The 11,252-nt window shown below is 38.7% G+C and overlaps 1 protein-coding gene and 1 long non-coding RNA gene across 16 annotated transcripts in view; both read left to right on the forward strand.

The window, feature by feature from the left end:
- The window catches only part of LOC116556129, a 384,428-nt gene that overhangs the window by 295,401 nt on the left and 77,775 nt on the right, over positions 1-11,252 (forward strand). The gene's annotated exons all lie outside the window — the stretch shown is intronic.
- On the forward strand, positions 1,442-5,177 carry BLID (BH3-like motif containing, cell death inducer). The gene is given in 2 exon segments (XM_032285158.1): positions 1,442-3,936; positions 3,939-5,177. Coding segments are annotated over 2 exon segments (354 nt in total). The 5' UTR covers positions 1,442-3,764; the 3' UTR covers positions 4,121-5,177.

Below are 11,252 nucleotides of genomic sequence, written 5' to 3' on the forward strand. Positions count from 1 at the left end.
TGAATAGAAATGGTAAGAGTAGAGTAGGTGTCTTTGCTTTGTTCTCAGTCTTAGGGGAAAATCATATTATAGTTCACTATTAAGTATGATAATGGCAATTTTTTTTTATAGAATATCCTTTATCGGATTAAGAAAATTCCCCTGCTCCTAATATGCTAAGAGGTGGGCTTTTTATTTAAAAAATCATGAATAGGTGCTGAATTTTATCAAATAATTTTTCTTCATGTACTGAAATAATGATACACTTTTTCTCATTTATTTTATTGATATCATCAAGTACGTTGATTGATTTTTGAATAATCAAACCAAAATTACATTCTTGAAATAAACCCTAGTTGTTCAGGATGTGTTTTTCTTTTCCTTTTACTTTTTTTTTTTTTTTTTTTTTTTTGATACAGAGTTTTGCTCTGTCACCTAGGCTGGAGTGCAGTGGTGCAATCTCCAACCTCCACTTCCCAGGTTCAAGCGATTCTCCTGCCTCAGCCTCCTGAGTAGCTGGGACCACAGGTGTGTGCCACCATGCCTGGGTCATTTTGGTATTTTTAGTAGAGACAGGGTTTCACCATGTTGGCCAGGCTGGTCTTGGACTCCTGACCTGGTGATCCGCCTGCCTTGGCCTCCCAAAGTGCTGGAATTACAGGCGTGAGCCACCGCGCCCGGCCAGGATGTATTTTTTGTATGTTGTCAGATTTGATTAAAATTCTGTTAAGGATTTTCACCTCTAGGCTCCTGCAGAATATTGGTTTGTAATTGTTATATAATTTGTTTGCCCGATTTGGTAAAATAATAAGTTGCCAAGTATTCCCTGTTCCTCTATTTTTTGAAGAATTTTATAAGACTAGTGTCATTTTTTACTTGACCATTTTGATTCAAATCACCCATGATACCATTTGGAGCTAAAACTTTTTCTGTGGAAAGGTTAAGATAATGAATTGAATTACTCTAATAAATACAGTGCTATTTATGTTTTCTGTCATGTCTATGTCAGTTTTAGTAAGTTGTATTTTTCAATGAATTTGTCCATTTTATCTAAGTTACTAACCTACTTATTTTTGCATATCTAGCCTAGATATTTCCTCCTCTGTGAAATCTTGCCTGACACTTTCAACAAAAGTGATTTCTTATCCTTTGAGTCACTTCTTTACTTGGATCATTGGTTCTCTCCATCTTCTGTTGAAGTTTGTTTACAGTTCTCTTCCTGTGCTAAATTAAGGGCCCAGGTCAGGCGTAATGGCTCACACCTGTAATCCTAGCACTTTGGGAGGCCATGGCAGGTGGATCACCTGAGGTCAGGAGTTCAAGACCAGACTGGCCTACAGGGTGAAACCCGTCTCTACTAACAATACAGAAATTAGCTAGGTGTGGTGGTGGTGCCTGTAATCCCAGCTACTCAGGAGGCTGAGGCAGGAGAATTGCTTGAATCTGGGAGGTGGAGGTTCCAGTGTGCTGAGATCACATCACTGCACTCTAGCCTGGGCGACAGAGCAAGAGTCTGTCTCAAAAAAAAAAAAAAAAAAAAATTAAGGGCTCTGGAGTTCAATAATTGCATCTATGCATCTTTGAGTCTTTGCCACTTTGTATGGTGCCTGGCACATAATTATATTACCCCTTTTCCCAAATGTTTAAATAACCAAATTATTCCACTTACTACTGTTTAATGTATAGTGACAAAGCATGTTTCTAGCTTTTGCAGTAGATTATGAGTGTCTTTTACAAAAATGGCATGTAGTATTTATTGTTCATATTCCTTCTATGTCTCACATTTATAATAAATTTAAAAAACTGTTAGATTGAATAGATTTGCCAGATAGTACAGAAAATTACTATTTTACGAACTCAAAGAGGAGAAGCCAAGTAGAAATCTGAAAAGCATTCATCAATAAAGGGAGGAAAATAATATTGCAAAGTGCTTACTATGTGCCAGACCTTGTGATAAATAATTTATATTCCTTCCCTCATTAATCCCCAAAGTAATTAGGCAAAGAAGATATTATGGTCCCCATTTTATAAATAAAGAGTCTGATGTTCAGTAAGATTAAGTGCTCTGCCCCAGTTCACAGTTATTAAGCAGCAGATTCTGGTTTGAAATCTATGTTGAATTATCCCATTATCCACATATCCACATTCATTTCAGTTTTACTTTTATCCATTCAGTTTTCCACAAGACATTTGATGGAATTTCCCATATTACCTTTAAATTTTGCTAGAGTAGAACATTCTGTGTTCCCTCGAATTGAATGTTACAGGTCCTTCATAAATTAAGGAAAGTTCCAAAGTGTTCTCTGGATACTTGTTCTGCCTCTAGCACGAAATATACAGAAGTAGCAGAGAAGATCCAAACCAGCCTTCACTCTCAGAATAGGCTACATAACTCCCTCTCGTATTCCCACTGACGTCACTCTTTTGTCTACAGCCCTGGCCTTTTTTTAAAAAAAAAAATGGTATTGGATTTAAAAATCCAGTACCATTATGGTTATGGTTAATGGGGAGCATCATGTGCCTGAGTTCCTACTCAAATAATATAAGGGAAATCAAGAGACCAAGGCTATGATAACTCATGCAATCTTCATGGCTTGGTGGTAAGGAAGAGAATCCCTCCTTACAGTTGATCTTGCCTTTGTATATGTCACGTATTGATCCTAATTAGAAAGGTTTATAGGCTAATCCGTGAAAGACACAATCCTTCTCATTATACCATGATACAGGCCATGGGAAACACCAGATTGAATCTTACAGACTCTCTGCTGCTGCTAACTAAGAAGCTTCTACTTTTAGTGTCTTTTCTCTCTCAACACAAAAATACTCTGTACGTCACCCAGATTTGGGCTGCCCATGATTACCAGGCTTTTCCCAGTTAGAAATGTGACTCATGTTCCATTTTACCAATACATCTCAGGCAAAGAGCTAGCAAGGAAAGACAAGATCAACGTTTTTCTATAATTCCAGCCTATCAATTGAAACAAGATGTTTCTGAACTCTTCCCAATGTGAAGAACAAAAAGTAATAGCATTTTGTTTATTTATTTGTGTACAATACTGTGGTCAGGAACTTGCTGCTTCCCCAGGGAAATTGTTTGCAATGCATCACTGAGAAGAGGACTTCACAATTCCCACTGATCACTCCCTGTGGTCTGCCATGGCGAGGGTGATACTTTCATGTTTTATAAGCACCAGACAAGAGAGCTGGATCAATTCTCTCTCTCGATATTCCAGTCTCTGTTGGAACAACGCCCTTAGGCATCAGCAGCTCTGGGTTCTTTCTGAAAAACAAAGTAAGTACTCCTAGGTCTGTTCACAGTAAGAAACAAGAAGTCCAATACACATCCCTGCCTTTTACGCTTCAGAAATCAACATGGGGATCTTCCTCACTTTTAGGCAACGGATACAGCTTTGTTGTGGTCTGTGTGTCAAACTTATCGAGAAGAGGTCATTGTTGAGACTTACTGTTAATTAGCAATGCTTATGCATGCAAACCTTGGTCAGATGATGTTGTGTTTGGAGAGAAGAGAGAAGGGAATAGAACTGAATAAGTACATGACCCCTTGGAAGCTGTTTTCAGTTGAGGATTTTGGTGAATGGCCACTTGAAATCAAGGGAAATTCCATGAATAGCAGGAGTTGGGAAGAAAGGAAGAGGAGGAAGGATACCACCACTTTTTTCTTCCGGTCTAGCACTGTGCTTAGGCAAAGCATATTCCCTATGAGATCTACCTTATAGAAACGTGCTGAATAGAGGGAATGGAAGTTAAACTTTGGACTTTCTTACATGGTAGCTTCAAATTGTGGTGACTTTGTTGCATTTCGTCTGGATGCTATAGAGGGCCAGAAAATACATTTCTGTGAGATCCTAGAATCTGAGCGTGTGCTTGACACAGGATGGATAGAATGAGCCTCTGGCAGTTCCATTTATCCAGAGGCAAAAGCATGCCTGCCACTGGAGAGCTCTTTGGTTCCAACAAAGAACCTATGTTGCCTAAGGAAACAGTGCTTTCTCGCACAAGGTACAGTCTTGGCTCCTCTGCCATGAAGGGGAAGGTTCCTGGGCGTGTGCTTCAGAGACCTTCCTATTTAACCAGTATACAAATTGCATTGTTATGCAATTCCTCTGCGGAGGCCATATAGAAGGAGTGAGTTAGGACAGATACAGCAAGATATTAGGACAGATTTCCCCCATTATTCAGACTATACAACACAGAAGAAAACTTGATTTCAACAAGAAGACTCAATTTTTAACATGCTTTTCTACCTACTTTTACCCGTAATGTTTCTAAATTTCATTCAAATTGTGCAGAGAAACAATAAAATTTAAAAATAGGATAAACTGGCTAGTTAAAAGTAAATGGCATTTAATTAAAACTAAACTTGCAAATTCATGGGAAAAAAAGCCATGTGATTTTAAACCTTAGGACAGCATAGAGTCCTATGTCCTTTACAGTTTTAAGTATATTTCATTTCTACCTTGGAAGTAGGTATTTGTCATATTGTTAATAATTACTCTACTTAATTGTACACTCAGCATTTGGCATCAGAATAATCTTGTTTAGTCACAAGGTTTTCATTTTCTTTCTTCATTTTTTAAGCATGCTTCTGAGTGGTGGTTCACATAAGCTTTCAATTTTAAATAACACAATCCATTTATTTCACTAGGCATCTTTATTTGCTTAAAGTGAAGAATCAAAGATTGTGATTGTGTTGTAAATAAGTCTATCCTTTCTTTCCCTTTATTTAAAAAAACCTGTGGATGGTAAAAAAGGAAACTGAAAGAAGTAGAAATTCCAGTAATCTTTTATGAACTCAGTTATTAGAGTAAGTAGAACTAAATCTGCGGGGGGAAAGGAAAGGGAAATGGAAAAGGTGTTTTAGAGCTTTGACTTTAAGCCACTCCGGAGTCCTCTTCTCTGCTTTCTTTCCGCTACCCTGACCCATACCTACCCACAGTGAGAACTGAGCCTTCAGGGCTGCTCAGGAGCTGGGAGGAGGGAAAGTGAGGATCTGAGTTATTTTCCTCAGTGAGCTTACAAGCTTCAGGCGGAAAAGATCCTGCCTGTGGAACCTCTCTTTTGCATTTTTCAATTGCATTGGAGAAACTCCTAAGTTGCATCAGCGACCCTGAAGCCTTTAAAGTAAAGATTTTTCTGTATTTAAAAAAAAAGAAAGGAAAGAAAAAGAGAAAGATAAGGCAAAAAACTTAATCAAGCCTGGAATCTTTCGGGCTAGAAAAAACTGACAAGAAACGAACTTTCCTTATATTATGGTGTGCTGGAAACAGTGGAGGGACTGTTTGCCAAAATGTCTCAGCGGTTCTCAAAGATGGCTGGCCAAATCCTAAGAAAATACGCTTAGGTTTGTGTAGTTCTGAGTCCAGCATTGTGTATAAAGCACAGGTTTCAGTGTAAAGAAATCTGCTGTCTGGAAACCATGGGATGAATGTCATCCTCTCTTTTCTTTACCATATAGATATCCCACATGGAGATTCTGTTCTTTGAAGAAAATTTTGTTTTTAAAGTAAGACAAATATAATTAATACAGTCCTAAAGAAGAAAAACTCATCATTTTTATTTACATTTCCTTTTGCTTTTGCATTTAAGAGTTAAGACAACATTTCAGCAGAGAAATGTGGAGAAGGGTAAAGGGAAATCAATATAGTTATTCTGTGACTTTTCCCAGGAGGAAGCAGTGTTAATCGAGAATGGCTTGCTTGGCTATATATCAAGTCCGTGGAGAGAGCAGCAGTTGATTTTGAAACAGATTTCCCAGCTAGACTGGAAGAGATATAAATACATACTTATCTATCATATACATATAGGCATACATATACATATATACACATACATACGTACACATACATGTAGATACATACACATACATATATAACTTTTACAAGAATAGAGTCTACATGTGGTATATACACTATTATAAACATTTAAATATAAATTATGTGTATTATATATATGTGTGCATCTGTGTGTGATTTTAAAAGTTGATAAGAATGATTTCTTCAGATAATTGGTAACACCACACAAAACTCTTCTAATAATATTTCATATATATTCATCTGGGACCATTTTACACTTTATAAGTTTCTCTCAAAAATTTTTTGATTACTAGAGAAGGAAATTAATATGCAAGAGCCTAAAGTGACAGACAATGGAATGGAAACCAGATTTCTTGACCCAAGGCCAGTGAAAGCATGTTGACCACAGGAAATCTTCTAAGGAGTCTCTCTGGGTCATTCCTGCAGTTACTTTCTCTAACAACAAACATTACAGAAATTTGGAGCAGCTCTGATTGCAGCAGAGATCATGAGAGTGAAGCTGGCCTTGGGGTTGCCCAGTTTTATTGGGGTGTGGCACCATGCTCCTTGGAAGCAGTGGTGATTTCTTTGTTCAGACAACATAATTGGGTGGGAAGTTTGCTTCATCATCACAGTATGATCTTGAATGAGTTATCTGTCTTTTCTAGGCTTCGGTTCTATAAAATGGGATAAATTATTCTTGTTCCTTCACAACATCATACTTTCTTGTTGCCCAAAAACCTTGTCAAATCTTCTTTGTTCCATTAAAGCATCAGGAGATGTATAGATAGCTAATTGGGAATCCCCTTTTCATGACCCAATCTGCTATGATTAATTTCACCATGCTGTGACTCTTCATATTTCTCTTCTCTCATTGTGTATATTCAGACTCGATTTTTTTTCAACATCAGCTAAGATGCTCTATTATTTTCTAAATGCAAATTCCATCTAAATCCTAGCTGTTAAGAAAATACTCTTGTAAGAGAATGGAATCTAGACAGAGAGAGAGGAACTATGCAACTCTAGAATTTCCCTGGAGGGAACTTGAGAGTTCATCTAGTGTAATCCTCTCATTTTATAGTTGAGGGAGCTTAGGATCTGAGAGGTGAAATGTCTTGTCCAAGGTCACTGTGACAAAGTTAAGTGGAGAACCCATGTCTCTTAACTTTCAGTTCTATATTCCTTCCAATGGGTCATGTGTCTTGGGACTACTATAACCAGCAATAGAAAATGAAGTTGAAGTAAGCAGACCAGACGAGGATACGTCAGCCTTTGGTTTTCCCCAGGGCCAGATTCCAACTCTGTGTGCATAACTCAGTGGCAGGACTTTAGCATCTTCATGAAGGATGGAAGATTCATGCCGAAGACTCTTCTTTGCCGCTTCCTGGCCCATAAGACCCAGCCCAGAATCTGGATCTAATTGAGCTCTCACTTTTCCTTGTTTATTTTGGACATTATTGTGCTTGCACTTCATCTTATAGCTCTTAAATTTTATCTTCACATCGACTTAACTCATTTTATATTCCACATTTACTGAGAGCTTACTGTGTGCCGGTCATTGATAATGGTCTACGGATACAGGGAGATATATCTCTTCGTGTCTTAATTACGGTCATAGTGCAACATGTCCTGTGCGTGATATGGTTACAGTGCTGAGGGCATGCTGAGGAAGGGGAGACTGAGATCACCAAAAGGAGACAAAGAAGACTGAGCCAATTGTGTGATAATTCTTCTGCTTTTACTCCTCTTTCCTCTTTCTTATCAGGGCAGAGTTCATTTTATGCACTGGTGTTTTCTAGGGTAATCTCTCTCTGGTTTTAACAGAAGAGAAATAACATGTAGGAGTCTTCCCTCATTTCCATGCCCACCCCCCGTCTTTAGCTACCTCACCAGTTCTTCATGAATTTCCTGAACAAGGCTAATTTACCAGTACTTCGGATAGTTCTTACTGCACTATGGGAAGCAAGGCATCAGGGCTCAGAGGTATATGCATATGTGTAGATTAATTGGGGTGAACATGCTGGTCATCAGTTATTTCTTCCCCTAGTTTCGTTCTCCAATCTGTTTTATCTGTTTACTTTGTTTTTTAAAATGCATTAAGAGACAGACATGATGATGCTTGGAGACCGAGGCAGGAGGACCACTTGAGTCCAGAAGTTCAAGGCTGCAGTGAGCTGTGATCACACCACTGCACTCAAATCTGGGCAGAGTGAGACCTCATTTCTAAAAGGAATAAAAATAACATGAAAAAGACATTGACAGGTAGACTCCTAACTATTTATTAGAAGCACCCAAATCACTGTTCACACTCTAAACAGAATCTAAACACCAGCCAGATTTTTGTTTTATTTTCAAAGTATGTTTCCTCCTTTCTTACCTTTGAACATTTCTTACTTTTCCATAAATAAGATGTGGATTTTGGGTAATTTAACTATGACAGGAAAGGAAAATCTCATCAATTAAAGATTCCTTGTCTGTATTTAATCTGTTGATTGGCTTGTGCTCCATAATGCTACAACCTAAACTATATTAAGTTTCCAGAAGAGTACAGAATAAACAATCATTTGTAAAGCAACTATTACGTGGCAGACATAGTGGTAGGCATGAATAGAATGAGTGGAATCAAAATGAACACAGGTCCTCATTCAGTACATATAAGTATCATGCAGAGTTAAGCATATAGACCAATGAGCCCATAAATTAGACAGTCCAAAACTTGTCTAGGTAGTCATAATATCACAGTGAATGTTAGAAGGCTTGGCTGGGTGCAGTGGTTCACACTTGTAATCCCAGCACTTTAGGAGGCCAAGACTGTAGGATGGTTTGAGGCCAGCCTAGGCAAAGTAGTGAGACCCCCACCTCTACAAAAGTAAAAACGTTTGCTGAGCATGGTGGCAAATGCCTATAGTTACAGCTACTTGCCTGGCTGAGGCAGGAGTATCGTGTGAGCCAGGGAGTTTGAGGCTGCAGTGAGCCATGATCATGCCACTGCATTCTAACCTGGATAACAGAACAAGATTCTAATTTAAAATAAAAATTAAGACAAAATGAAAAATATTTACCTACCTCCCCCAGATTTTGGAGTGCAGGCTGGTTGCAAACTATAGTGGTTTTGCTCAGTGCTGGCCTGGATTGGAAGGGTGCAATGGACTTTCATAAAGGGGAAAGCAGCAGACCCCAGAAAGTAAGCCTGGTCCCTTCGACACAGTTCCTGTGGTATTCATGTCACTGCTATTTGTGGCATGGAGAGACTCCTAGAGAAGCGTAGAATGTGCTGAATTTAAAGTCTCTGAGGTAGCAGTTTCCACCTTTAAAATATTTCTTGGCTTCTCTCCAGGGTGTCCCCTACTCATCACTCTCTGTTTTAATCGCAGCAGGAATTCTGATACTGCCGCTGCGCCTTGAACCCAAAAATATGTCTCAATATATGTTCCTGTATTCCTTTAATTTTATTTCTGCACACTCAGCACTTTCGACACACTGATCTATTTGACAAATGCTCAAGTGAACTTAATCGCATCTTGTTGAAACTCTTCCTTACTGTGCTGTCATCAGTTAATAATGGGGGAACCAAGATGCACAGGGTATGATTATTATTAACGACACCTCAGATTTACACAAACCTACTCTTTGAGTGAATTCGAGGCACTTCATACATATTAGCTCGTTTTTCCTCACAACAGCTAGACTGAATGAAAGACCTAGATTCTATTCTTTGGTGCTATATCAACCTTCTTAGGAAAAGTCTTTAGTCATTAATTGCCTCAGTTCCCAACCATGAAACAGGAATCATGATATGAAAATATTTGCTTCTCCCTCTCCTTATCCTAAACCTTTAGAATCTTAGTCGCTAAAAATAAATGTAAAAATCTGAAGTCTGAAAGTGAAGAAGTGTGTCTTGACTTTTTGAATATTAATAAAAACTTTTTATTAATTTATTAATAAATAATTATTTGTCAACAAAGAAATCACCATTGCTTCCAATGAGCATGGTGCCACAGCTGAATAAAACTGGGCAACCCCGGGGCCAACTTCACTCTCCTGATCTCTGCTGCAGTCAGACCTGCTCAAATTATGAGAGGTGATATTGGGAGTTTGACTGGAAACCCTGAAATTTGAATTTGTAGGTTTGGTGCAAAACTAACTGTGGTTTTTGCCATTCAAGTTTATGGTAGAAACTACAGTAACTTTTGCACCAACCTAATACAATCTAATTCTACTTAGTGGTGAGTCATTGCCCTATCTACTTCTTTGCCTATGTTTTGGAAAATACTTAGAGATCCAGAGGTGGTGAGTACTACAAAAGGGACCCTATCTTCTAAAGAGCATTAATGTGGTCGGCAAAGATAGCCCTAGGAACCAAGGCATCAATAAGACTCAATGTGAGTGGAAAACAGTCTCAAATCCAGTCCTATTGATGCCATGGTTTCTAGGCATCAATAAGACGTCTCTTTACTCCTTCTCCATCTCTTTTCTTTCCTTCACAACCTCCAGGCTAGCTGTAGCAGTTTCAAAACAATACAAGCAATTCCAGACCGAATCCCTGGTCTGTATCCTTGCTTGAATATCATCTCTAGGCACTTGGCCTTATGATTGTAATCTTCAAAAGTCCCAGGACTGAAAAATATGTCTCTTGGTTTGCCAACCTAAACCTAATGACTGAATGGCAGGGAACCGAGACTGAAATAGCACTTGGCTCTTGGATGACATCCTCCAGCCAAGAATGACTTTTATAATGTCAGGCTCAATCCTCTTAGTGCACAGGTAATAGCCAGCTCACCTTAGGGAGGGGAATGGTCTCTCTTTCCCTCTGTCTCTTTTTCTCTCTCTGTTTACCCTTTGTTAGACAGAAGATTTTCTCCCTCACCTTCCTAAAACCCAAAGGCTGCTAAAAGGAACTTCCTACAAATTGGTAGAGTTGGGCCCCAATGCAATCAATTGGCCATAAACCACCTTCCAGAGGGTTTCACAAACCACCTGGGCCCATCAGATAAGCACCAGCTCTTCTATGGAGTTAGGATGGAAGCCAGGAAAAGTCCTCTGAAACTCAACCAATGACGTACAAGGAGGCAACAGAATTATTTTATATATTCATATCAATAAATATCACTAAATATATACTGAAGGATTAGCTCAGCATTGACTTCCTTTAATATCCTAAGATGCTAATGTAAGCATTTTTTTTTAACTAGGCAAAAATCCAAGTATTTAGCCTGACACTACTTAGCCTGACACTTGGACATGACATGGATTTTGGCTGTAAAATCTGCCAGATGATTCCCTTTGAGACCCCTTGAGCTAAAATGCCTGTACCAAACACTGCCCCCTACTGGTCCAGAGTCTCATTGCATTAGGAAAAAGGCTCTGCTGACCAAACAGGACTAAGTAAACTTCTTCTTCCTCTTCCTATGATGACTAGTGAGAAATATTTTTGCCAGTTAGTGAAAGACTCTTGCTGAG

Source organism: Sapajus apella, unplaced genomic scaffold, assembly GCF_009761245.1.
Source record: "Sapajus apella isolate SASKATOON/1434 unplaced genomic scaffold, GSC_monkey_1.0 scaffold16, whole genome shotgun sequence".
Taxonomy (NCBI): domain Eukaryota; kingdom Metazoa; phylum Chordata; class Mammalia; order Primates; family Cebidae; genus Sapajus; species Sapajus apella.